We start from the raw sequence: 27,349 nt of genomic DNA, 5'->3' as shown, positions 1-27,349 counted from the left end.
AAAAGAAGAATGCAATGTACAATAATAAAACAGAGGTGCGGGAGAGACAAGGTCGCTATAATTGGGGATCTATATTGGTGTGCGATCGATCACTTAGGCACTGCCTCGGATCTTGTTAAGGCTATCAGTAACAGCCTGCATGAATTCGGCGGTGGTAACATAGTGTTCAGGGCGCATGCTATTAACATCCATATTAGCCATCATCATCATCATCATCAAAACACAAAGAACCATGTGAACTTACTCCTTGCCATGGATGGCAAGAGCCAAATCCTTGGTCATAATGTTGTTGTTTTCTACAGTGCCGACACATGCTTGCTCCAAGTTACGGCTGAAAGCTGCAAGTTGTTCGTTGTTATCGAGACGAGCACGGTGAGACAAACCACGCGACCAAGCAAAGATGGAAGCAATGGGATTGGTCGAGGTGGGGTTACCCTAATGGACTCATTGTTCAATATCCTTACGTAACAATGACCATGGCTCATTTTTCTTTACCTTTTGATGTTCACGATAATGACGAGTGACGGTACCATGAGCAGCTTCAGCTTCCAAGGTCTTTCCATCAGGGGTGACAAGAACCGAGGTCATGAGACCAAGGGAACCATAACCCTGAGCAAGGATATCGGATTGCACATCACCATCATAGTTCTTGCAGGCCCAGACAAAACCACCCTTGGATTTCAATGCTTGTGCAACCATGTCGTCGATCAAACGGTGCTCGTACCACAAGTTTTGGCCCTCGAATTCCTTGCGATAATCCTTCTCGTAGATCTCTTGGAAGATGTCCTTGAAACGACCATCGTACTTTTTCAAAATGGTGTTCTTGGTGCTGAGATAAAGAGGCATCTTCTTGGAAAGAGCCATTTGGAAACAGCTGTGAGCAAAGCCAGTGATAGAGTCATCGGTGTTGTACATGGCCATGCCGACACCACCATTCTCGGGGAAATCAAACACAGTCCACTTTTGAGGAGCACTACCATCAGCAGGAGTAAAGGACATTTCAAATTTGCCCGCCTTGTCAGCAACAAAATCAGTAGCACGGTACTATTATTCACTTGGATTAGCATCATCATCATCTACCATCTCTTTGAAGAGTCCTTGTCTCACCTGATCACCAAAAGCATGACGACCAATGATAATAGGTTCCTTCCAACCAGGCACAATACGAGGAATATTCTTCATCAAGATGGGTTCACGGAACACAGTACCATTCAAGATGTTACGGATAGTGCCATTAGGTGAGCGCCACATCTTCTTCAATCCAAATTCTTAATAGAGTGCCATACGTCAGCCACGTTGTGTCCCATTGTTTCCCACGACTCATTTTTCCATCTTCCCATACCTTCGACGCGAGCTTCATCAGGAGTAATAGTAGCACACTTGATACCAACATTGTACTTTTTGATGGCTTCGGCAGCATCGATGGTGACTTGATCATCGGTCTATAATATGGACCCAACATGTTAATAAAACATTACTACTACAACTACAAGATGCACCCATAGCATGAGAAAACTTACATCATCACGATGCTTCATGCCAAGGTCATAGTATTTGATATCGACATCGACGTTGGGGAGAATGAGCTTTTCCTTGATATCTTGCCAAATGATACGGGTCATTTCATCACCATCCAAGTCAACCACGGGGTTAGCGACCTTGATACGCGAGCCGGTCGAGTAATGAGCCTTAAGGGCGACAGCAGCAGTGGTGCCCGAAGTGCGCAATGCAGCACTCTTGGAAATGGTAGGGACAATGAAGGACATTTTGGTAATGTGAAAGGGAAGAAAGAGATAACCAACTCGGCAACGAGACCAAAAAATCTTGCTCGGTGAACGGTAATTCATCTTCCGCACAAGCGTGTCATCTATGACACACCCCAATTGATCTATCAATTGGTTGTGGCCCCCCTCCCCACCATCGGCATGACGCACTCACTCATTACTCACACCCCACCCTTGCATGGGATGACTTTGGATCTCTCTTTTCTTTACTTTTTATTGTGTTCTTTCAAAGATGAACCTTCTTGCATTGTTGTTTATGCGAGTTGCTGCTGAAGATGTACACAAATAAATTGGTCACGAGATTGGCTACGTATATAAATGACCCCCACACATGCTATGAACACCACTATACAGCTCTACACAATCCACCACTACCATAATCAAGGCAATGATGAGTGTTGATGATAACTCTAAATCGACCGTTATCATCATTGTATCACCTAATAATGCAATCTGTCAAATTTGGTTCATGCATGATGATGACATTGGTGCAGCAGACAACAAAATCCTTTTTGAAACAATGATAAAGTGAGATTTGGGTTGGCTATGAACAAGCCCAGCGATCGGGTGGAATTCATGCAGCCTATCTTTTGAGGGGCAATGAAACCTTGTAGTCGACGTCATGCACATACTCTTTATATGTTGTCGTTGTCGGGATGTGGAAATGATTACATTATCATGTGCAAGTGAAGAGCCGTTCACCATGTCGGGGATGCCCGTGATCCTCCTCAAGATCCGAATACCTCCGTACATTTCTTTCACTTCTTCATGATCCAGACAATACATACTCAATTGAAAAGGTACACAATAGAGGTATCCATAACATCTGGATGTGTGTATGTGTGTGTGTGGTGGGATCATCACACCACCTGATGGCTGTTTTACCACAACCCAACCCATTGACAATGATGTTGCATAAACACACGGGCATACTCGGAAAATCGTAGTATTCTGAAAGACCTGGAATTCGATAAGAGATAATGCTCCCAACCGGATATTATTCCGTTTGATCGATTAAAGATCAGAGTGATGTGCGTGTGAGTTGAAAGAATAATAGGATCATTGTATAGCCTAAGAAGATGATTTGTATACCCAGCAATGAAAGGACTAGTGTAAGCAAACGTCGAATCTTGGTATTGCTATTGTGTGTAGTACTATATAGGTGTCTCATGTCGCCATCCAAACAAAGTAGTTTTCTCGATTTTATGCAACATCCATAGTGTGGGGAATTATTCTACCTTGGCAAATTTCTTGCATTCAATGTCCCTCCACCACCATGTTGGTAGTCATTATAAGCACCCTCACTCATCAAGGTACAAGCTTATACAATCATGGCCCCCCCTATACCCGATATGTAATGATGGGAGCAATGGCGAAAAAACGTACACGCTATGTGGCTACGCTGATGCTGCTGGACCAATGCATTAATTGTTGATCCCGAAATCCAGCGGGGTGAAAGGCTGTGCTACCCATTTCCTCCCAGCCAAAATGTTTTGCCCGAAGCATAGCGGATGATACCGCTATCTCAAACCAAATTTTTATTAGGCATTCTTCTTGTTCAATTGCATTTCTTTCTCCTTGACTTGATTTATATACCATGTCTTCATTCGATAAACAAGTACGCCATTTCCTTGAGGAGGGAGGATGGGACATCATTATTATCATCATCATGCATAGATCAATTCATAATCAATCATCATCATCATAGTCTGCCTTTCGTTCATTTGCCTCGCAAGCAAGCAGCACCTTTATCCCTGTGGCAGCCAACATTGATCAAAAGACTGTAATAGACGATGACAACAACAATAGTGAACATGAAATTAATGCATTCTCTATGCACAGATCTCTCCCAAAAAGTACGCAGGACGCTACACAGTGACATTGATCCCTGGTGATGGCATTGGTCCCGATATTAGCGAATCCTTGAAAAAGGTGTTTGAAGCGCTTAATGTGCCCGTAGACTTTGAGCAATACAACTTGTCGGGTGTGCACCATGACGAAGGTGATAATGATGAACTTTTACAAGAAGCACTCGCATCGCTGCGTCGCAATAAAATTGGCATCAAGGGTCCTCTTTACACGCAAACATCACTCACCGAACCAGAATCCATGGGCGTCACCATGCGTAAGGATCTCGACATGTACGCATCATTATCATTGTGCAAAAACATCCCTGGCGTCGATACTCGCATGAAAAACGTGGATTTTGCCATCATCCGTGAAAACACCGAAGGTGAATACTCGGGCCTTGAACATCAGGTATAATGAAAAAGAAGCACGTTGCTATGGAAACCCCTCCCCACTCATGGATCATAATTTACATCATAGTCGGTCCCTGGCGTTGTCGAATCCCTCAAAATCATCACACGTGCAGGTGCTGAGCGTATTGCACGCTTTGCATTTGACTATGCCTTGAAGAACAATCGCAAAAAGGTGACCATTATCCACAAAGCCAACATCATGTATGTACACAGCCTCGTTACTTCTCTTGTTTATTGATGGCAGCATCCTTTAGGAAATTGGCAGATGGTCTTTTCTTGCGTACATGTCGCGAGGTGGCCAAAGAATACGAGTTGCATGGTATCACGTGCAATGATATGATTGTTGACAATGGTAAGTAATTTTAAAGTCCCGCCGTTCTTGATACATGTAGTATTAACCTTTTCAACAGCTTCTATGCAGTTGGTATCACGTCCTCAGCAATTTGATGTCATGGTTATGCCAAATCTTTATGGAAGCATTGTATCCAATATTGTGAGTGGATGATGACAGCCATGTTGTATGTATGTGTTTCTTACTCACATGATGTTATTGTATGTAAGGGTGCTGGTTTGATTGGAGGACCTGGTTTAGTTCCCGGCTGCACCATCGGCCGCGAGTATGCACTTTTCGAATTGGTAAGATGCGTTGATAGTGGAACTGGTGATCAAAACGATTACTAACGTCAAGATCTACATACACTAGGGATGTCGCCAAGTGGGATTGGAGTTACAAAACAAGAATGTTGCCAACCCAACGGCCATGCTCCTTTCTGCTGTCATGATGCTACGTCATTTGAACCTGAACGAGTATGCTGATAGTATTTCTAATGCCGTACATCGCACCATTGAAACCGGCAAGGTAAGTCATTTTTAATACCACACAAGGATAGTGGTGGTTTTGACATGTGCAACCCATACATAGGTCAAAACCAAGGATCTTGGTGGTAATAGCACAACCGAAGAATTCACTGCTGCCGTTATTGCCAACCTGTAAATATTGTATCCCCCTCCCTCTCCACCCCTCGTGCATACATAGGTAGTGTATGTGTAGTAGACCTTGACAACAAAGTTTTCTTTCATTCCAAAAAACATCATCACTATCATTATCATTATCTACACACCAGGTGTGACATCCAAAGCCCAATTCTCTTGCCCTTCTACTGAATCGTAATCATCGAATTCGGGGAAGGAATAATACGTCCTTTGGAAATCTGACAAGGAGCTCAACAATAGACCTTCTTGACCACCACATGTCTCCGTGAGAATGGTACTCGTTCTCTTTTTGCATTTGCTGTTCTTTTGTTTTCCTGAAAGCCATGTTGTAACATCTGCCCAAAAGGTGGTCCAGGTAGCAGCAGTGTGCTGTTGATGGTGATGGTGATGATGATGCTGGTAGTGTCTGGTGTTTGCACCGCTATCCATACGGAAACCAGATGACAAGAGGAGCATGGCCAGCCAAGCAAACGTGGATATTAAGGAACGGAAGGGTGATGGAGTATGTTGGTGATGAAAAAGGAAAAAGAAAGAAAGGGCGAGAGAAAAGGATGGTAAAAAGGAAAAGAAAGAATAATGAAATGACATTGGATTCTGCTCGATACATAACAAGTGGAATGCGTTTAGAAAGGGATAATGGCTCTTTGGCATGCTTGCATTCCCTCACTCCTTTTTGATTGGCTCTTTCCTTAACCTTGTCAGCTACAGGTTTACATTAATGTGTTTGTTTATGTATGCGACCTGAAAATGTACAACAGAAAAGAAAACAGAAAACAAGTCTTTTTAAGATGCAATGGGTGTACGTGTACGTGTGTGTGTGTGTGTGCGTTATAATGGGTGTTGTGTTGTAAGTGCGTGTGTGAGTGAGAGAAAGTGTGTGCGAATAGTATGCGAGTCATCTTGTGATAATGCTGTTGCTGCTGGTAGAGATTACTCCAGTTGTCCTTGATATGCATGATAGCTGTAGTAAACACCAAAGACGAGAAACAGGATCGCACCAGCAAATGTCACTGAATGTTAAATACAAGATGAGATTTTAAAATGCCTCTGGTTTAACTATAACCCTCTTCTTACCTGTTCGTACTGAAATTTTGGCTGCCAACATCCTTCCACCGATAACCGCTAATCCCGTGCACATACTGTGACCAACAATGACGCCTGCAGTAACCCAATATACATTCTGTTGTTGTTGTTGTTGTTGTTCCCAAAAGAAGATTGTTAGTGTTTCATCCTTCATAAACATGGAGCGTATATCCTCTTCCTTACATTGGCAGCTGCAAGAGCAATAGTCGAGATTTGAGATCGATCACCCCATTCACCAAGAAATGTCAATACAAAGGTTTGGACAAAGACAGGCGAGAACATGAGTTGCATGAGGTTCATCAATCCTTCCTTTGCCTTTTCAGCCTTGCTCATACGACGTTCAGTCTCTTCGGGTTCCATTCCTCCGACCTCTAAAGCTTCCAATTTGTGAACGCGTTCCCGATCTTCCGCCTCCTTGAGTTCTTCCTCCACCTCAGTCATCTCTTCTTGTCCACCATCGGCATCCATGTAATAGGCTTCATACATCATGCGTAGTCCAAAGAATAAAAATAGCAGGGCTGCAAGAACATCCGTATATGCCTTGGGTATCAAATTAGGCACCACATGGCCAAGAAGTGCTGAAAGAATAGACATGACCACCAATGATAAAAATGCGGCACTGAATACCACCAATCGAGAATGCTTCATAGCCATAATAGCTGCAATAAGGAACGTCTTGTCGCCAATCTCAGATACGATAATCATAAGCAAGGATATCAGCAACGACTCTTCAAGCTGTTTGTAGTCTTGCTCGTCTTCTGTTGGCTGATCAAACAAGGTCGGTCGATCGTCGGTCGGTGATGGGGCAAGTGCACTGACATCCGCCATCTGTGGGTGCGTGGTGGTTTTAGCCCAAGGATCAGAATACACCATGGTCGTGCTTGTATATCAATGAACATACCTCTTCCACAGGATTGTCTTGGGCATGAGCATAGATGGCAAGTAACAGCAATGCTGCAAATGGGAGCCACTGTCGAGTCATGGCTGTGAAACTTGGAAAAAGCGGGAAGAAAGGTGATGCGCACCAATGATGATCCTCTTATCAAACGCCCTATTCTTTAAATATCTTTTTTGGCCCCACCAAAAGCGCCCCCCTTTTATCTATTGACGCGTTCATACGAATTCATTCTTGTACCTGAACCCAAAACAAATATGGATCCACCCACCTCGTCTCCTAGGAATCAATCTAAATATCATGGTGATCTGCAGAATAAATAGGTCATGGCTATACATATAAGGTTATCTAGATTCTCCTTCTGTTCTCCGCGTTATCTCTTCACACGCACACACACACGCCTTTTTTATACATATCATGAGCGACTCGGAAGAAGACGAACAACGCGACTTTTCTGCTTTATTACATAAAAAACGGCAAGTGTCTACTTGATCGATCCTCTCTTTCAAAAGGACGCCCTTCCAACTCATGTCTCTTTCTACAAATGCAGCATTGCGCGTGAGAAGGACAACACACCGGACAATTCCATTGAACAAAAGGAAGCACTTGATGCGTCACGCAATGCACTATTTACACTTATTGGTGAAGAGCGACGTGCGAGTGCCAAGAGTACAAGCAAAGGCATCTATGAACGATCAAGTGGTCTAACCAAGTTAATACAACCACGAGGCATCCATTTACGTGTGATGGGACATGCAGCAGGAGGCAAGGTGTCGTTGTACTTGGAGGAAGCTGCATGGCTTGTCAGCATACAACATTTACAAGTGACGGATCAACAAGATGGACGAGAATTGGATATGCAAGATTACTATGCAATGGTCTTTGGTGGTGAGGATGGTTGGATCTCCTTTGAGAAATATCAGGTACGTATCCATGGCAACCACAACAACATCCGTTTTGGCGAGTGATTAACTTGTAATAATATTAGACATACGCTTACCTCCGGAGGCTCGGTTATATTGTACGAAGAACACCACCACCCATGATGCTTCCTTCTCCTTCTACTACAAGACCATCCCATTCGATCTTTTGGTCCTTTATCCATCGATTGGCTCAATTCTTTCGACATGTTATTATTCGTTTATTTGGAACAAGACCGCTTGGCTCTTTGCATAGTCGTAAGTGAGGTGCGGAGATGTGTGTTGGATGGCAACTACTCTAGAAGAGAAAGCTAATCATAGCAACCGAAACTATGGGCTATAGCATTATCTGTATTAAGGATCATCCCTTCGACACCGTGGTACAGGCCGTTTACTTTGGAGTCGAATCATCATCATCGCCAACCCCAATTCCATTATGATGTATACAAGCCTAACCCCAACTGGAAGAAACGAGATCCTGGTGTCCCTGATTTTCGTATTGTTGTCACTGGGTAAGCATACATTCATTGCCTATATATTTTCTACCTTGCCTAACAATGTGGTCTTAGTGCACGGGACGCCGTACCTACAATGATGGAGTATCAACAAATCTTTACTGAATTGAACGAGCTGCCATCGCCATCAAGACCCAGCTATCCACGCATCCGATATACTCGCAACTATGGCAATACAATGACGTTTTTGATCGCCGTCGTCGATGATGCGGAAGGTGTCAGCTTTATGAGAATCTCTGGAGATGGTGCTCAAGATCTATCCCTAAAATCATCATCATAGTCATCATTGTATATAGCATTCAAATACATTTTCATCTTGGTTTACATTCAAGTCCTAAAACAATACATCTGCATAGAGCAATGTGAAGTGAAATACAGTACATATATGTGTTGAATACAAAGGGAGAAAACCACCTTGCTTACGCTAACATAATCCACTCATGCTCACGATTTTCTTTTGTATTGGTTGACTTCATTGTACTCTAATACAAAGTTGTCAAGATGCTAAAGTAAAAGGTTGACCATAATGTTTCAAAGCTGGTTGACAAAAATCTTTGCAGTGGACTAATACAATGTTTGCAACTGATGGTAAATTGGATGATGATAATCAGGTAGTTGTAGCAAGGTGGGAGTGGTCCACCAGCATCATCGTGGCGTTTTGACTTGTCCTTCGATTTGGCCTCCTTTGACTTTTTCTTTACGTAACCGATGTTCGCCACCATGCCAATTTCTCGCCAGTGTTGGATCGAATGCATAAAAGTGCTGGCTTGCTTTTCTTCCGGAATCATCCTTGTCACCTTTTACCATGTCACCCTTTTTCCATGTGGGCCATCCCTGGCATCCACAACAGGTATCTTGAGCATTGGAAATAGAGAGTTTGCTATTTGTGCCGGGTCAACTCCAGCACCAGCTCTCCTAATTAAATTGGCATTGCTTTTGTGAATGACTTTGCAAGGTGTTCCGATACGTATGGGGTAATTCCTTCTATACATTTGATGATCTTACTAGGTAATGTGCGTATAAGGTCACCCTCATTGGTCAAAAGCAACCTCAAATGTTGTTGTAACGTGATTTCGGATCTGCCAATTCGCTTTGTCATAACGGCGTAGTCATTTTAAGTCCTTGCCGGGATACATAAACACTATGCTATAGTAGACCTTGAGGGCCTAATCCAGCTCTCGCATATGCACCTCCGGAGGTAGCTACATCTAAAGAAATGTAATATGTATATGAGTTTGTGAACCGAACGTTAATCTAAAAGATGGCTGATAAGTATTACCCTCACTTGAAAAGTCAAATCTATCAATGACAACCACGACAATGAAATTAGGACAACAACATCGCATTGACCTTCTACTTTGACGGAGGTTTGGCCAATTCCTTCAGTTTGATCTTGTAGCTTAAATCCATAGGATCGCAAAAAGACATATCCACCATGGTACTCATAGAAATTTGAACTTTTGAGGTGTAAGCGATCAAAGGATGATAAACGAAAGAGATGGGTGGAAGAAGATGATGAATGACAACATCCTTGTTTATGGATGTGGAAGGGCGTGTGAATTGCTGTAGAGTATGGAAAGTGGGGCGCCAACACTACAGGGATTCAGCCTGTTTATTTATCAATGAGCATGATGGATGTGATGTTGTCCATGCATAAACCGGTATTATGACATAACCAATAAGCTAAACAATGCCATCGATAAGCCATTAGAGTGCTTCGACCGCTAGTAGCTACAACGAGTATAATGAGCTTCTGGTAGTCATCATCATCCAAGTGCAAATGACAAGTCAAGATGTAGCACCAACCACAACTATACCCACTTGAACACCACTACCAACATTTATGATACTTGGTGCATCCATATTATTATGTATCCTCATGCATCCTCATACGGCAGTTGAATAAGACACGATGTATCCCACTCGGCTTTATTAAAGATTCTTGTCTATACAAGTGATGAAAAAGCTTGTCCAATGTCATGGCAAGCATAACAATGGCACGTGATGTATCAAGATCCTATACGTAATCTAACGAGGTGTCCACAAGTTTAGCGGAAATCATATTACATCCATGCACCAATGTTGATTCAAGTTTTACGGGGCCAAAACATGACTCGATAAGAAATATTGGTACAAGCATCGTGTGCAATCAATGTGCGTCTGGGTGACACATACTCCTGAAATGAAACAATCATGCACATATGTCTCACGCTGAACCAAGAGGCATTGAGGAGGAATAAGCGAATCGCCCTGCGAAAGTATGTCAAAGAGCATGCAATAGAGTCATGATAAAGTGGTAATGGGCTTGGATAATGATGGGAAGAGGATACCAACAAAGAAAGGGATCATTGTTGTAGTAATATGGTGTTGGGTATGTTCTCGTGACTGACTGCCTATGTACAGCACACACAACAGTAATCAAGCATTACTCCTCCTCCTTCTCCTCTTTTTCCTTTTTCCTTTGTCTTTCTTTTTCTGTTTCCCTTTCAGTTTATACCTCCGCAATGAATGACGACTATGAGAACGTTGAATGGAATGTGCATGCGACAACGGACGTCTATACACCTCTCGCTGAAGCTCAGGACCCACTTACAGCACTGAGCAACTCTTACGACGCCAAGACCTTCACTCAAGAGGTAGGTAGCTTGTACAATACCAAACAAAGACTTTATTACTTATGCTCGTAATCTACCTTGCTTTGTATAAAAGAGTTCGCCTCTAAGCGCCAATCACTATTACTCACCACCTCCACCACCATCCACCACGACACCTGTCATGCCAACCAACGGATCGGCTGAATCCCTTCATGATGACACAAACTCCCCACGATCCTACAGTATTCCAACTCCACCTCAAAACAATGTCGACGAAAATCCTCCTTATCATGCAAAAAAGATGACTATCCAAGTGACGGATCCACAAAAGCATTCAGAAGGGCCACAAGGTGCTTACATCAGTTATCTTGTTACGACAATGGTACTTTTTCCATCCTTTTTGCATTCATACACACACGCACTATTTTGTTCATGTTTGAGATTCATCGCAACTAATTATGATGGATATGGTCCACTAGACGGCCGTGGAAACGTTTGCTTCATCTCATCCTCGACCAGTGCGGCGGAGATTTCAGGATTTCGTATGGCTGCATAATGCTCTCACTTTGGAATTTCCTGCATGTATTGTGCCGCCGCTACCAGAGAAACATCGACTAGGTAAGGCCATGATAGCAAGGCAAAAGAGAGAGAGAGTGTATGTGTGTGAAGGAGAGGAAGAAGGCAAGGTCCGGTATTGATACAGGATACGTATTTTCTATCTTTAGAATATATCAAAGGCGACCGATTTGGATCTGATTTTGTTGAACGGCGTAGAGTTGGGTAAGTTGGACTGTGTGTTGTTAAGGAGATTGAAGATAGGGCTAATATGGATGTTAGATTGCAATGGTTTTTGGATCGGATAGCAAGGCACCCAGAGCTTCAACAATCACAATGCTGCCGTGTATTCCTCGAATCAGGTGACTTTGTAAGTTGTCAACATGACGGGACGACTGCATCATGCTTATCATTGTATCCCTTAGAGAAATGACAAGCACATGCAACACGTACCACCTACCACTTCTGTATTCGAGTCATTGAGTGACACGTTACTCAACGCATTCACCAAGATCAAAAAGCCCGATGAACGCTTTGTTGAGATGAAGGATACAATTGACAAGTTGGAGGATAATCTCAATACGGTGGAAAGACTATATTCTCGAATCAGCAAAAGGCAAATTGGTAGGTGCTTCTACAACATGACTATATACAATATTCATCGTGGTATTAGATCTTCAGCAAGATTATCACAGCTTCGGCATGAGTATACAAGGATTGGCTGGTCTAGAAACAGGCATATCACAACAACTCCACGGGTTCTCGGAAGCTGTTTTGAGCTATGTAAAGGCAATGTCTGAGATGGTAAGGGGATGATGATGGCATCTTTTTATCTTTGGGGACGATGACGATTTATTGGTATATCATTGTAGAGTCACAAAGAAGATCTCCTCTTTCTCAATGATATCCATGAGCTTTTAGCGTATTGTAATTCTGCAAAGGTAAGGGATGAAGAAGATAGGCCAAGTACAAAACTAGGATATTTATCATGCAAGGATAGGCGGTTTTACGGGCGAGGGATCAAAAGCAAGTTGATTTTGAAGAGCTTTCAGCATTTCTCCATCGAACAATTCAAGAACGTGAAAGGACATTACATCCTGGACGACATATGAATGGTGGTCTGAATATTTCTGAAATCGTTACAGACAAGCTCAATGAAGTTAGAGGGGTTAATATGCAAGTATCACGACGAGAAAAGTTGGCACGGCTGGATCGTAAAGTCAAAGAGGTAAGATGGATGTGTGTGTGAGAGAGAGTGGGAGAAAGGATAATTGCATTTGTTAACTCGCTTTGTTTAGCTGGAAACGGAGGTATCTCACAGCAACGATGTCTCGAATGCATTCTCCAATCAAGTCCTCAAGGAATATGAAGTTTTCCAACGAGCCAAAACCGATGAATTGAAAGAAGGTCTCAAGGCATATGCCGATTCACATGTCACGTTTTATGAGAAGGTTTGTGTCAGAGAGAGAGAGACAACAATAGCGTTTAAAGGTAGAGATACTAAAGAGGTATGATAGGGAGTATCCATATGGGAAAGCGTGCTACCTATATTGGAAAGCATACAAGTTGATGAGGAATCTGAAAGCAATAAACCATCCACGTAACTATTCTTTGATGCATTCAATCAATACATCATGTTCGAGTGTCTTTTGTGAAACCTTGTGGTCATTGTATAAATACATTTGGATGGGACAGTGCGGCGGGGCATGATGTTTCTTCGTCCTATTTCCAGAACCTTCACCTCGCGATTGCGTACAATGTCGACCAACAACAACAATCAGAAACCTTTGCTTGCACTTCCAGCCACTGCAGAAGAAACAGTAAAAGTGGACGTCAATGACACGTACAAGTTGAAGGAATTAGGACCAGTGGGTAAGATCACGATCGGGTTCCGTTTATTTCGCTTGCTCTAAAAATGTCTATTGTATGCATAATGTATAGTGGTCAATGAGGATGGCTCGCTAAGTCGTATCAACAACTGGCATGAGATGGCCGATATCGAAAAGGAAAATGTCAATCGCATCCTGTTGAAGCGTAACCGAGCACGCCTTGAACGACTCAAGAAGCAGCAGCAAGAACAACAGTAACCTCGTTTCCATCATCATCATCTTCATCTTCATCCTCGCCTTTCCATTTTACTACATATGATACATTTCTTTATTTCATAATAAACATGAAATCATTCAAGTACATGCAACGTATATAGCGTAGTCGTTGTGATGCATTTGTAAAGCAGATCCTGCAATATTGAGAAGCGTGTGTTACAGCGTTATTGACAAGATCTAATCACAGTTGAGTTATACTATCGAGTACCGCCTTTGTTCAAGACACAATGAATCCATCAAATTCTTTATCTTCCTCTCTTCATCTCCTTTATCACAGCCTTTACAAGTGGATATTCTTCTACAATCTTGCTCACATACATCTAGGTCCAACTTAGGAAGAAGGATGGATTTATAGAAACTGCGGGAAGGTGGGCCAATGACTGTCGTACTCGCCAAGTAACCTTTATTTGATCCATCATTCACAAAGATAGATTGAGAAGTCCAACCAATTGCTCTAATGGGGGAGATCCATCGATATTGAAAGCTTCTATCTTCGGGGCGTGCGTTTGCAAAGGTGGATGGTGGCAAGTTATATGCATGGCGTATCAAAACATGGAGTTGGATGATGGAAGTTGTACATGATTGACAGATCTCGTAAATGATGATGATCGTAGCTGCCATAGAATAACAATGGTGTGCGCTAATCGTTCAGGATGGTGGTACCAAACATGCTGCTCAAGTTGTCAATGGATACGTAAAAACAAGTCTCTCTCACGCGTTGTATATACCCGGATACTTCCATCACATGTACCAAAGCAATATTTAGATCCATATCCATATCCATAGAAACTCGTTTGTATTGTAAGCAAGTCGCTACACGTAAATAAAGCTGCTTCCATACAACGGCTATCTGCTGTTCATGTAAAAAAGGCTGTAAGGCAGGTTGCTGCAAGTAACTTGAGACAATGGAGTAAAGACGTTGCTAATAGCAGTTGCTATTTCATTGGATCGTGGTCGAGGATTGTACAAGAGAAGACCAAGTGTCAACAAGCGCGGGTGTTGTAGTGGGGTGCACACGCCATCGGTTTGCCAATCAGTCAAAGACAATCGGATCAAGATAATCGTAGTATTGACATGGTAGGTTGAAGCAGGACAATCGTTTGCAGATGGTGGTAGCACTTGAATGCACCAACAGTTGAGGATGGGAGGAAGAGGCAAGAAGATAGGAGTGGAAGAACCGGAAATTAAACGGATTCTTCTGATGCTTGAATGACACTTCTTTGTTTGAGCGTTGTTCCTTCAAATCCACTTGGATCAAGAAATTTGAAGGATGGAGATGATGGGCTGGAGCAGGGGAATGGTTCACATCCATTGGGTTGGGCAACAAAGGTGACTGGGAGGAATGGTCTGCTAGCTGGCAGTTTACAAATAACTTTGCAAAATGATTTTTGTGATGTTGGATGATACTTCTGTGTTTGAGCGTTTTTCAGTCAAATCATCTCGGATCAAGAAAGTTTAATGATGGGCATGCTAGGCTGGAGCAGGACAATCGTTCGTACGCATTGGATTGGGCAACAAAGGAGAATGGGAGGAATGGGCTATCGAGTGGCAGTTTACAAATAACTTACCAATTTGATTCTTCTGATATTGGATGATGTTTCTGTGTTTGAGCATTTTTCAGTCAAATCTCATCGGATCAAGAAAGTTGAATGATGGGCATGCTGGGCTGGAGCAGGACAATCGTTCGTATGCATTGGATCGAGTAACAAAGGTGAATAGGAGGACTAAGGTTATTAGCTGGCATTTTGAACTATTCCTAAATAGTGTACAAGAATCATGCATCGCCTGTGCTGAATGACTCAAGTTACGCAAACACGCCCTCTGCATCTTTTGCTCTATTATAGTCATAGTACTTTACATTAAACAAAGACCACTTCTCATATAGCATCACGCTTACAAACATAAAGGTGCCTGTATCTCCAAACTTTACAATCAAACGTTGGCTCTTTAATAGATCAACGTGCTCGTCGGGGTCAAAGGAATCTTGTGTCAAAGTATGAAGTTCATCGTGGGCAATCCCAGATTTCGCAATGTCGCTACCAGCCAAACTGGATCCGGGGCTCAACCTCTTTCGACGACGACCCAAAAAATATTTTTTGGGCTAGTTGCGACATTGAACGTGAAACTTTCACACAAGGTGCTGTTGGCCAAGCCGAGCCCATTGCTCTATTCAAAACCCCACGTTTCATTGTAAAGTTTGGAGATACAGGCACCTTTATGTTTGTAAGCGTGATGCTATATGAAGAGTGGTCTTTGTTCATTGTCAAGTAGGTGGACCCTGGCAGAGCAAAAGATGCAGAGGGTCGTGTTGTGTAACACAGCTACGTTTGCATGAATGAAAGGGTCAATGTATAATTACTTTATGGATAATCTAGGAACAGGCATGTATTGCTAGCTAACGGCCACTTTTATCAAGTCATCATTGTTGCGAGATCCACTGCATGGGAACGATGCCCCTGCTCCAGACATTCATTTATATGATTAAAGTAGGTTGATCCGAGCTGATTTGACTAAGCTACGGTCAAAGAGAGATTACATCACTCTGGACATAAAGCACGCTTGATGTAGCTCAACCGATGTAATCTTGAGTGAGCGTAACTCAACCAAATCAGCTCGGATCAAGCTACTTTAATCATGGAAATGAATGTCTGGATCAGGGGCATCGTTCCCATGCAGTGGATCTCGTAACAATGATGGTTGGATAAAAGTGGCCGTTAGCTGCCAATGTATGACATAAAAGTGAGGGTTGCGTACCTGTCATGCATTGTCCCTGAAGTCCTGACTTTTTAGCTGAGTTACCCAAAGAGGTCCTTCTGCATCTTTGGCTCTCCAAGGTCTAGCTACTTGGCAATGAACAAAGACCACTTTTCATATAGCATCACGCTTACAAACATAAAGGTGTATGTATCTCCAAACTTTACAATGAAACGTGGGGTTCTTATTAGAGTAATGTGCTCGGCTTGGCCAACTACACCTTGGGTGCCAGTTTCACGATCAAGCTTGCCGATCCCAGATTTCGCAATGTCGCCACCAGCCAAACTGGATCTGGAGGTCGATCTCTTCGACGACGACGACCCAAAAGATATTTTTTGGGCTAGTTGCGACATTGAACGTGAAACTTTCACACAAGGTGCTGTTGGCCAAGCCGAGCACATTGCTCTAATAAAAACCCCACGTTTCATTGTAAAGTTTGGAGATACAGGCACCTTTGTGTTTGTAATCGTGATGCTATATGAGAAGTGGTCTTTGTTCATTGCCAAGTAGCTAGACCTTGGAGAGCCAAAGATGCAGAAGGACCTCTTTGTGAAACCGAGCTAAAAAGTCCGGACTTCAGGGACAATGGATGACAGATACGCATACCTCATTTGCAGTACATACATTGGCAGCTGACAGCCACTTTTTTCCGATCAGCATTGTTGCGAAATCCACATGATGGGAATGATGCTCCTGCTGCAGAGATTCATTTCCATGATTCAAGTAGCTTGATCGGAGTTGATTTGGCCGAGCTACGATCAAACAAAGAAACATCAGTTGCGGTAGATCGAGCATGCTCTATGTTGCTCAACTGATGTAATCGTGTTTAACCGTAACTCAACCAAATCAACTCGGATCAAGGAAGTTAAATGATGCAAATGTTGGGCTGGAGTAGGAGTATCGTCCCCATGCAGTGGAATGGGCAAAGGATTCAAATAAGAAGAAGTGGCTGTTAGCTTGCAATGTATGAACTCATAGATTACATGAATAATATTGGGATAGCCGATTTCGATACAATACTTGGTCGGCAAATGATCTCGTAAACGCTAATCAACTTTGTTTCAATAAAGACTTCATGGTTCATTATGATAACACTTTAAGTGAAAGTGTGCAAATGTAGGAAACAAGCCTATGTACGATCCGAGTCGGGTATTTGTTTACGATCTTGTATACTTGTCATTACAGCATAGCTCAGCCAAACCCTCCTAGGATCAAAAAAGCTGAAGGATGGAAATGTTGGGCTGAAGCAGGAGGATCGTTTACATGCAGTGGATTGGGCAACAGTTGATGATACGGGGAAGAGATTACTAGTTTGCAATTTATAGAATGGACATTGGATGTGGTATACTGAGCATTGTCTCAGGGCAGGTTGTTACAGAGGTAATCTCTTATTGTTGATAGGGAGGTTCTTGTAAAGATTACTACGAGATGATTGTAATGTGATTTGTGAAGGTGTAAGCTTAGTGTAAGATCATTAATCCAACGAGAAATCAAAGGTATACGAGCGAAGCAAGCAACCTGGGCTGCTACTTTATTATTGAAGCGAGAAGGATCAATGTAAAGTAAGCTGCAATGATGTGTAGGGGAGGGAGGGGGGGATCAAATGTAACACCTTTTCTCCTGCAAGCAGCGCTATTCTTCTTCATTCAGCGCACACACACACGACATGGCCAACGGTGGCAATAACTCCAATGCCCAGCACTACGATCAGCAACAAGGTCAACAAGAATACTATGCTCAATTACAGCAACAGCAACAGCAGCAACAGCAGCAGCAGCAGCAACCTCCATTACAAAACGACAGCCATTCGGTCATCCTTGTTACAGCAGGCTACGACAACACCATTCGTTTTTGGGAAGCATTGAGTGGTATTTGTTCGCGTACTATCAAACACCCAGACTCGGTAGGTCATCAGCAACCCCCTTTTGGCATTGATCGCAATCACACTTACCGATGTGCTTTTGGAGGGAACAGCAAGTCAATCGGTTATGCATTTCACCTGACAAGACTACGCTGGCGGCTGCAGGTACTGTCAGGGAGCTCTCTTGGCACCGACACGCGCGCTAAAGTTTTCTATAGGCAATCACTCTGTAAGGTTATACGACGTGAATAGCCCAAATGAGAATCCAGTAAGTATCGAATCCATTGCATGAAATATGGGAGTCAAGGTGGGATAACCATGATCTCCGTTTCCTATAGTTTGTTGTCTTTGGAGACCACACAGGCAATATCACAGCAACTGGTTTCCATGGGGAAGGTCGTTGGATGTTTACAGCAAGTGAAGATGGGCAGCTAAAGATTTGGGATACTCGGTAGGTGCATGATGATCCATAGTCAAGCCGTCGATAACATGGGATGGGATGTGGTTTTTATCTATGTGTAGATCAGGCAACAATCCCGTATTGACAAGAAACTTCAGCAACGGTGCACCTATCAATGATGCTGTGATGCATGCTAATCAAGGCGAATTGGTGACCTGTGATCAAAATGGCAGTGTTAAAATATGGGATCTTGCAGCTCATGCTTGTACGCATGAATTGGTAAGTATGTGAAAAATGGATGGATAGGGGTTATATTTGGATATTCATTGTTCATGGAAATTATAGGTGCCTGAAGAAGGCGTTCCGATGCGTTCAGTGAGTGTTGCTTCCGATGGTTCCATGATGGTGGCAGCCAACAACAAAGTGAGTGATGAGAAAAAAGAAACGATGGATGACAACAATGGCCATGGATTGACATGAAAAAAGGGCAATGTCTATGTATGGCGTATGACAAATACCTCCTCTGATTGTGCCGAAATCGCTCCTGTCACCAAGTTCTCTGCTCACAATGATTACATTTTGCGTTGCGTACTGAGCCCCGACACAAAGTACGTGACACATGTTGCATGTAGACACACGCACACACAATGCTGGGTATTGAAACGTTTACATTAGATTGCTGGCCACCTGTTCGGCGGATAAGACAGTGAAGATATGGAACACTGAACAGAATTTCAAGTTGCAAATGACCCTGACAGGACATCAACGATGGGTGTGGGATTGTGCGTTTTCGGCAGATTCAGCTTATGTTGTCACTGGTAAATGATCCCTGCTTACAAGTTATACATGTGCTAAGGTATACTTACCTCTACCACGATCCTTGTAGCATCTTCGGATCACGTAGCACGACTATGGGAACTCGCACAAGGTGAGACGATTCGACAATACAATGGACACCACAAAGCTGCTGTTTGTGTGGCTCTCAATGACCTATCGGTTGGTTATGCATAATAACCTTGTTACATTATGCTCTCATTTTCCATTTATTCGCTACCATTTGTATCCTCTCCCACACACCAATTCTAGAATTGTGCCAACAAATATATATCAAGCATCTAGATGTTCTCATTGTTCCTCCTAGTGATGATAGTAGTGATGTTGATTGTATGACATTATGGAATCGCAAGAGTAAGGAAAATATCGTGATAGAAATTGAATGTCAAGCAAGGATCTTTTTTCATGTTTGTGTTCACATTCAAGGGTGAATAAATGGCTTGTGCACCAGCAGGTAGTACAAATTGGGCCATTCTCCTAGCTTAGAAGGCTTTGTTTGTTTGCACAGGTGCTTTGTCGGCATTAGAGTCCTTCCGAAGAGGTTTTATTATGCATAAGGTTCGATTTGCTCTTTTTACATTTCCTGTGGATCGTGTCATGTATATCTTAATGGCAACAATGACCATGAAAGTAGGACAACAATGAAACGCTAAGGCCATCACAAATAGGGGTACATGGATCGTTCACAAAGAGGACCACCCACCATGGCATACTCCTTAGGCTTTGAGCACGTGAGTCGTGCTGTTGTTGATACAAGGATTGATAAGGCAATTGGATGGAGCCTCGTTTTTCATTTTCAAACAAAGAGTGATATGGCAGACGAAAGAAATGGTAGGAGTGTAGTGGATGACAACATTCTTATATATGTGCATGGTGGGCATGGGTATTTACGTGACCACAACGAGGATGAAAGGGTTTATATAAAACGCTTGATGGGAATGGCGATGAGTTGATAGATTGAATGTCTATGCATCATGTGAATCAGTATCCAAGATAAACGAAGTGACAAGGTCCATCATTTGCCATGCTCAAATTCAAAGACGTGGTTTGCGTGAGTTTGCGCTTAAGAGTCTACTCGATGTTGCCTTGTAACGATAAAGATACTACATAAAGGGGGCGGTGATATAGCAGTTCCCAGGTTGTGTCCATATGCTGAATCGACCTTTGCAAAAATTGAGGCTTTACAAGTTGGCATAGCCCCACTCATTTTTTTATTCGTATGATCCAACCCAAAGCGCTGTAATAGTGAAAGGCCTGTTTTGGAAGTTATCGTTTGGAGAAACGAGGGCCCCTTTTGTGTAACCGAATCTTCGTCCTTGTGTAAGCCCGAGATTCTGGGTGCACTGGCCCCTTGTCCTTGTGCATGGATACACAGACAATGATGTGATTCTATGCGGTTTTTCTTTTCTCTCTCAAGACTTTATTTTATTTTCAAGTGGGATGGATGCATTGGGTGAGGATAATGGGGCTTAATGCAGTGAAAGAACATACAAGGAAATGCAAGACTAAACAAAGAGCAATATTATTTTTGTTGCCGAAAAAAGGAAAACGAATGTGGGAACAGACAAATACGGGGTTGAATGAAAAAGAGATGATGCTGATGTTGATGTGATGATGAGATGTGTTTGCGTGTGTGTGTGTGTGGGAGAGAGCCGCTTGATGATGAAAAGGATTGGCTGTCATAAGGAGAGAAAATTTCAAAGATGCTGCTGCGAGGAGTGGGATGATGATGAGGATGGTGTCAAAAAGATAGGATCACCTGCTTGTTGTACAATTTGCATGGCGATCTTTTTAGCGTCTTGTAGCTTTCCAGTAGACTTGAGACCAACGACTTGCAGTGCAAGTTCAAGAAGCGCATTGTCGTTTGTATCTTGATAAGTGAAAATAGGCACTTGTTTGTTGCTGGTGTTATCCGATAATGGTTGTGTGAGAGCATTGGATGTTGATCGATCAAGGACCACTGAATGTTCTTTAAAGGACACGACCACTGGCCCAGGTTGGACTGCTGGTGGGAGAATGCAAACGAGTGTATTCGGGTTCCAATAAATGGTTGTAGCAGCATGTTCTCCAAATAGGCATGTGATACCACGGTAGAATCCAGAGCCAAGGATGGTCACTTCACTGCCACCATAAGTGGAACCATGAGCAGGTACTAATCGATCCAATTGGGGTGTGGGCTTGGTTGGTTGATGATGATGGGGATGATGATGATGAGGATGATGAGGATGATGAAGAAGGCTAGGTGATATGTAAGAGGATGGTACTACAGCTGTTGCCGTGGGAGTAGAGGGTATGGATTGATTGGGATGCTCGAGTGGATGTGAATGTGGCTGTGTGGTGGATGTTGTTGTTGTTATGGGTAACATTGTGGATGGAGTATCATTGCAGCAGCTTGTTGTATCGAATAGTGAAGAGAGACGACGCTCGTCACAAGGTGTTGGTAGTGCTGAAGATGGGGCTGAAGATAGTAGCTGAGAATCAGCAAGCAATGGTAAAGGAGATAAGGAACCAGGACGTGATGATGAAGTGAGTGGAGGGGTAGTAGTAGTAGTAGTGGTAGTGGAGGGATGTTGTAAACGGGGAGACTTGTTGGTTGAAGTGGGTTCATCATCCATAGAAGATAACCTTGTACGCTTTCTTTGTGGTTGTATGCAAGTGCTGGTGGTGGTCGATGCGTTTCCTTTTTTCTGACGAGTACTCTTGTGATCATCCGTGATAAGGATCGGCGGTGAAAGACCCGTAGCAATCACGTTCCCTTTGTGATCCCGCATTGTAAATTCAATCCTATCGTAACCCTCGTTCAGTCATCAATTATGCATGCAACACGTGCAATTCTACTTACTTGAAGCCAACCTTTTCGTTATGGTGACGGCAATAACACGCAATCCGCGTTGGTAGAATAGCATCGCCAGAAGTGAAATTCACCATGGGACCACAATTGAAGAGCAAGATGCGATCCTGTTCTGGAATGTCAAGTAGTCGTCGAGAGTTTTGGCTATTCCCTGTCTTTGAACGCTCGGCTCTTTTACGTTCACGCTGGATACAAGCAGGACACACATACACCGGTTGTTCACGTTGGGTGGCACACACTACTCGAGCGTCTAAATGAAGAACTTGCGATTCGTCTGATAATAAAATGCCATTGACCCCTTCGGGTGATGATGGCGGTGTTGCCGTGGATACACGCTGTTGTTGTTGTTGTTGGATAGCGCGCTTTAAACGAGATCGAGAAAGCAATCGTTCAGGAAGCTTGAGATAGGACCAATTAGATACTTTGGTGCCACTGCTCGTTAGCAATTGAATGCATAAACGGGCTTGCGTTTCCACTCGCGATTTATCGGGAGCACCCACGACTCGAATCTGTAATCTTTTTTTATAATCGCATTAACAAGAAGCATATAAAAGGTATGGGTTGTTTTGCTTGTCTTACCCTTCGCTAGCTGGTTGTACTTGTGTTCCACCGAGTAACGGTGAGGATGCACTAGTAGGTGGTTGACCACACTTTGTATGAGTAAAAGTATAGAAAATTAAAAGTAAATGCTGTGGATGATATACCTATTGTTGTTTGGGAATGAGCATGGAGTCGAGTATAAACCCACGTTGCCGGATAAAGGAACATTCGAAGATGGGGTCGACTGATAGCGATGATCCTGCATGCCAAAAGCAGAAAATAAAAAAAAGAATGGCACCATAGCTTAGTAAATGCCCACCATACGGTTATACGGCAATCAATAGAAATTGTGCATTACAAGAGAAAAAGAAGAATGTCGTGATAGAACAGCATGATGATGACTGTTGTTGTCGTTGCCACCAATCCACGAGGTACAAGCCTGTTGGGACTCTTCGCTGCTATTGTTGTCGTCATACTGCGAGATTGGCGACCCACATGCAGGTGTTGAGATATCGTCTCTTGGGCATGATGAGGATGATAAAGGTGACGTGGTGGTGTTCATGTATGCGCTATTGCTGTTGTGGTTGCTATTCTCATGCAACGAAGCATTTACCAGCGAGCTGGGTGCTTTGCCAAAGTCTGGGATAAACAAGGCATTGCTCGGCATGATATCCTGATTGTCTCCAAACACATGGCACATGGGTGGCATACCAGTGTTCGACAATGGTGAAGATTGTGGTAGTTGATGATGATGATGATGATGATCCATCATGCGAAAAGCAGGTAAAGAGAAAAAGGGGAGAATGAAAGAAGGTGTGTGGGTGATTTGAATCAAGATGATTGCCGACGTTTATATGCGAATGAGCGATGGAAACAAAAAAAAGTGACGGGTATCTATAATTACCATTGGAGGGAGGTAGCGAGAAAAAGAGAGAGAGCGAGAGAGAGAGAGTAGGATGTTATCAGTGAACGGGGTTACAAAACATAAAGTAAGATGGGCGGAAGCACATACACATACACACACACACTCACACACGGCCCACCTATCGTTTACACAAATATTATCTCCTTGCCTCCGTGGATGTGTGTATGTGTGTGTGTTTGGGAAGCCAAATTTGTTAGAAACATCATGTTGAGTATGTAGGATGATCGCTTGATGATAGTATGGACGTGCGTTTTGTGCGGATGTAGATGTCCGTGTGTAGATGCGCGGGCGGACAAAGTAAATGTTGGTCTGTTCGCAGGGGAACCCGATATTTTTTTTGTGGCCCAATCTGTACTACCCTTCTTTGGAAAGATGTTTGTAACTTTTGACTATCTTTTAGAGGGAAAGCTGCGGTGGTGATGGAAGATGCATCTTCTTTATTTGTCTTTTCGTATTGGGGTAAAACGTTAAAGTGTGCTTGGATTCCCATCTGCATTGAAGAACAACCTATCATTTGCATCGAACACGCCTCCTCGTTCCCCCATTCCATTTGTGAGTGTATGTGTGGGGGACCAAAGCTTTAGTATTAAGCTCCACACTAGATAAAAACTTTGTCAATAGGACTTGTGTTCGTCGCCACCAACACCTGCGCACATACACACGTGCCCCACTGCAAACTTACTCCATCAAGCATTATCCTTTCATAGCCAAATCCGTTGTCCTTCACTTTTTGCTCTTTCCCTTTTCTCACACGGTCCAAGTGTAACGCTTAGGGCCACGTTTTTTATCCCCCTTCCAACCAAGTGCTGATTTACCTCACTCGTTGGTCACTGCACGAATTCATTTGCTATCACATGTAAAATGATTGATGCACGCCGACCCGTCAAATAATGAAAATGCCCGAATACTTGGTTCAAGGCGTTCCTTTACACAAGGGATGGGGATCATTTGCCCTCTTTCTTCTGACACAGTCAACTCCGCCACATTTTCCACCACGTTTCTTCAGGATCGATTCCAAGGACACAAATCGGAATATACTTTATCAGGTCCATGCCCCTTGCTACTTGAAGTGTGTGTGTGTGTGTGTGTGTGTGCTGATAATGATGCTATTGTCACCTCTGTACTACGGATGCGGAACAAGAGAAAGAGAATGAGAGAGAGAGAGAGGCAAGAGTGATACGATTGTTGTGTGATGATGATGATGATGATGAGAGCGAGATAGAAGAGAGAATGTGAAACAAAGACATGATTTCTTTAGGCAGTAGCCGGCCATCCAAGTGGATATAGATAATAGATTATATATATAAAATTGAGTCCAGAACCCATTGCCGTGCTACCGGGATTGGGATCAATGGTCAAGATGAAGATATGCAAAAGAACACATCGATGAATCATCATAAGGCCATCATCATTATCATGATCGATATCTCGCTCTTTTTTTATTTTGATATCCCTATCTCTAAAGAGATCTATGTAGTAGTAGGACTGGCAATGAAATTGATTTCATTACACATGCCAAGCGAGGAGCCTCTTGTGTGTGCCACCTTGTACAGTATACATAGACGCTCCACATTGTATATTGTTGTGCATGATGAACCCAAAGAAATGGATTACGCCTTTACTGTATGATATGACGGTTGTCAAATTCGGGCCGATGAGAAATTGAAATATGGAGAGATGGGAAAGGATTGAATCGTGCTTGGGTGTTTATGTGGCGTTAGCTTGAAAATAGAGCGATGTGGTCCATGCCCATCTTTGGCAAAGTCAAAAGTTTAAAAAAGCTTTTGGATCGACAGTGATTGGGGTTTTAGTGGCGGTCCATAACACAGACAAGGAAATAACAAACGATGATAATGGTCGTCATATGCATAAACACTGTCATTTGACTTTTTTGAATTTTCCCGCTATTTGCAGTACGAATGATGATGGATGCATTACCAGGTTGCAGAAACACACGCACTTGGTCTTTTTCCTCTTTATCGCATGGAGTTTCCCACAACCATCATCATCATGTAACGGAATTAAGATATTAAAAGGTGTGTGGGAGATTTGGACACACGTGGGTACCGCATCGTTCTTCTCCCTGATTGCAAAAGATCATTCTAGGATAAGTCATTATTAGAAAGAGAGAGAGGGACATGAGTACTACGCGTAAAAGATAAGGTTCGATACTTGATTTGGATGCGTGTTCAATCATGCAGCAGCAACTAGTCATCAATGATCATGGTGACCAAGGTCTCCAGAACTTGCATGACTCGAGCCCCCAATCACCCTTATGTAATAGACGCCAATTACATGAAAAGATTCAAGGATGTCCACGCAGCACATCATTCGTCACTGTCAAACACGTCTTTTGATGTGATCTTCTTTATTCTTGCGTTACATACACGCTGATTGGATGGATGAATACCAATGCCCTATCATCTTCCTATGATACTGTAAACAATCTAGCATATGTTGTCTTGCTATAGATGTCGATTGACCGGGTTTATTAGAATCATTGATACAAGTGGACAAGACCGTATAAGAAGGTATGGAATAAGATATATGATAAGAGACCATTCAAAGCACCATCCACGACAAGTTCACGCCAACCATTGATGAAGTAAAGCCCTGGTTGACTTTGGCACTTGATGAGCAACAATAAACTGGCAAGGATAGTCCAAGAGAGTGCGTAAAACAAAAAGCCATTCCAATTCGTCAATCCAAGAATGCCTGCTGCTGATCCGGCTATGGCTGCAAAACACGAGCGAATGAACTGTAACTGCTTTGCGTTATGCGCCATGTGAGGTTGAAAGTACTTGTGCGCATTCTGATTCGGCTGATTGGGTGCATTGGGGTTGTTCATTATGAAGGTGGTGGTGTGTGGTGGTGGTGTCGGTGATAGAGAAGTGAGGGCGTGGAAACTCAACCTAGGAATTGTATGTGTCGCCTCCCCCTCCTCCCCGCTTTGACAGCCCTCTTTGTTGTTGCTGATGATGGCTCATTCTTCCCTCTTTATAAAGCTGATCCATTGAATGTATTCAAGAACAATATGCCCATTTAATGTAGATGGGTCATGTAAAATTGACCTTTCCTTGTACACTAGACATACGTCAATGTTGGAATAGGTACCTTAGTCTACCAAATTGCCAAATTTGGCCTCGCTCGCAACATTAAGACCTCAGCATTATGATGCCAACATTCATTGATGTACATTAGCATAGATGACGTTATTCGCATGATGCCAAACGTTGTCGATTTATTCATCCTTCTTCAACATGATTGAATGGGTATAGAAAGAGCATACCATATTTGCAAAAAGGATGAAAGGAGATGGTCCATAAAGTCATTTAGAACATTAAGCTATGACCAAACGTAACCGAAAAGCATTCAATCACAAAGGGTTTCCATAGCAACTGTCATCCACCAATGTCGTTGTCACCGTACAAAGAGCAGCAGCAGCAGGAATTTGGCCCAAGCTCCGCTGAAAATGATGC

The 27,349-nt window shown here is 43.0% G+C and overlaps 10 protein-coding genes across 10 annotated transcripts; 5 read left to right on the top strand and 5 right to left on the bottom strand.

The window, feature by feature from the left end:
- Positions 1-93: 93 nt before the first annotated feature.
- O0I10_002852 (isocitrate dehydrogenase [NADP], mitochondrial) lies at positions 94-1,766 on the bottom strand (the record flags this gene model as incomplete). Its single annotated transcript, XM_058482930.1, has 6 exons — positions 94-178; positions 245-435; positions 496-1,044; positions 1,108-1,268; positions 1,343-1,442; positions 1,521-1,766. 6 exons carry the CDS (start codon positions 1,764-1,766, stop codon positions 94-96), a joined length of 1,332 nt encoding a protein of 443 aa, XP_058346497.1.
- A 1,615-nt stretch (positions 1,767-3,381) lies between these two features.
- O0I10_002851 (isocitrate dehydrogenase, NAD-dependent) lies at positions 3,382-5,039 on the top strand (the record flags this gene model as incomplete). The annotated part of the gene is made up of 9 exons (XM_058482929.1): positions 3,382-3,402; positions 3,493-3,567; positions 3,627-4,043; positions 4,113-4,246; positions 4,300-4,397; positions 4,456-4,538; positions 4,607-4,681; positions 4,749-4,904; positions 4,968-5,039. 9 exons carry the CDS (start codon positions 3,382-3,384, stop codon positions 5,037-5,039), a joined length of 1,131 nt encoding a protein of 376 aa, XP_058346496.1.
- Positions 5,040-5,158: 119 nt separating this feature from the next.
- Positions 5,159-5,494, bottom strand: O0I10_002850 (uncharacterized protein; the record flags this gene model as incomplete). The annotated part of the gene is made up of 1 exon (XM_058482928.1): positions 5,159-5,494. One exon carries the CDS (start codon positions 5,492-5,494, stop codon positions 5,159-5,161), a length of 336 nt encoding a protein of 111 aa, XP_058346495.1.
- A 474-nt stretch (positions 5,495-5,968) lies between these two features.
- Positions 5,969-7,103, bottom strand: O0I10_002849 (uncharacterized protein; the record flags this gene model as incomplete). The annotated part of the gene is made up of 4 exons (XM_058482927.1): positions 5,969-6,048; positions 6,113-6,218; positions 6,305-6,949; positions 7,023-7,103. 4 exons carry the CDS (start codon positions 7,101-7,103, stop codon positions 5,969-5,971), a joined length of 912 nt encoding a protein of 303 aa, XP_058346494.1.
- A 330-nt stretch (positions 7,104-7,433) lies between these two features.
- On the top strand, positions 7,434-8,731 carry O0I10_002848 (uncharacterized protein; the record flags this gene model as incomplete). Its single annotated transcript, XM_058482926.1, has 5 exons — positions 7,434-7,492; positions 7,567-7,939; positions 8,005-8,194; positions 8,280-8,448; positions 8,506-8,731. 5 exons carry the CDS (start codon positions 7,434-7,436, stop codon positions 8,729-8,731), a joined length of 1,017 nt encoding a protein of 338 aa, XP_058346493.1.
- A 2,224-nt stretch (positions 8,732-10,955) lies between these two features.
- O0I10_002847 (uncharacterized protein) lies at positions 10,956-13,204 on the top strand (the record flags this gene model as incomplete). Its single annotated transcript, XM_058482925.1, has 11 exons — positions 10,956-11,087; positions 11,161-11,427; positions 11,525-11,663; positions 11,771-11,825; positions 11,883-11,970; positions 12,026-12,224; positions 12,274-12,404; positions 12,473-12,541; positions 12,601-12,828; positions 12,899-13,051; positions 13,118-13,204. 11 exons carry the CDS (start codon positions 10,956-10,958, stop codon positions 13,202-13,204), a joined length of 1,548 nt encoding a protein of 515 aa, XP_058346492.1.
- A 102-nt stretch (positions 13,205-13,306) lies between these two features.
- O0I10_002846 (uncharacterized protein) lies at positions 13,307-13,687 on the top strand (the record flags this gene model as incomplete). Its single annotated transcript, XM_058482924.1, has 2 exons — positions 13,307-13,472; positions 13,542-13,687. The coding sequence occupies 2 exons, from the start codon at positions 13,307-13,309 to the stop codon at positions 13,685-13,687; spliced, it is 312 nt and encodes a 103-aa protein (XP_058346491.1).
- Positions 13,688-18,125: 4,438 nt separating this feature from the next.
- On the top strand, positions 18,126-19,731 carry O0I10_002845 (uncharacterized protein; the record flags this gene model as incomplete). Its single annotated transcript, XM_058482923.1, has 9 exons — positions 18,126-18,362; positions 18,434-18,485; positions 18,539-18,588; positions 18,659-18,771; positions 18,843-18,999; positions 19,066-19,143; positions 19,207-19,328; positions 19,396-19,538; positions 19,607-19,731. The coding sequence occupies 9 exons, from the start codon at positions 18,126-18,128 to the stop codon at positions 19,729-19,731; spliced, it is 1,077 nt and encodes a 358-aa protein (XP_058346490.1).
- A 1,520-nt stretch (positions 19,732-21,251) lies between these two features.
- Positions 21,252-23,210, bottom strand: O0I10_002844 (uncharacterized protein; the record flags this gene model as incomplete). The annotated part of the gene is made up of 4 exons (XM_058482922.1): positions 21,252-22,338; positions 22,397-22,921; positions 22,985-23,035; positions 23,110-23,210. 4 exons carry the CDS (start codon positions 23,208-23,210, stop codon positions 21,252-21,254), a joined length of 1,764 nt encoding a protein of 587 aa, XP_058346489.1.
- A 3,157-nt stretch (positions 23,211-26,367) lies between these two features.
- Positions 26,368-26,718, bottom strand: O0I10_002843 (uncharacterized protein; the record flags this gene model as incomplete). The annotated part of the gene is made up of 1 exon (XM_058482921.1): positions 26,368-26,718. The coding sequence occupies one exon, from the start codon at positions 26,716-26,718 to the stop codon at positions 26,368-26,370; it is 351 nt and encodes a 116-aa protein (XP_058346488.1).
- Between the last annotated feature and the right edge of the window lie 631 nt (positions 26,719-27,349).

The sequence above is a fragment of the Lichtheimia ornata genome (genome assembly GCF_029851405.1).
Source record: "Lichtheimia ornata isolate CBS 291.66 chromosome Unknown scaffold00008, whole genome shotgun sequence".
Lineage (NCBI taxonomy): Eukaryota > Fungi > Mucoromycota > Mucoromycetes > Mucorales > Lichtheimiaceae > Lichtheimia > Lichtheimia ornata.
The sequence above is the reverse complement of the archived record's forward strand: the minus strand, read 5'-3'. Positions and strand labels throughout refer to the sequence as shown.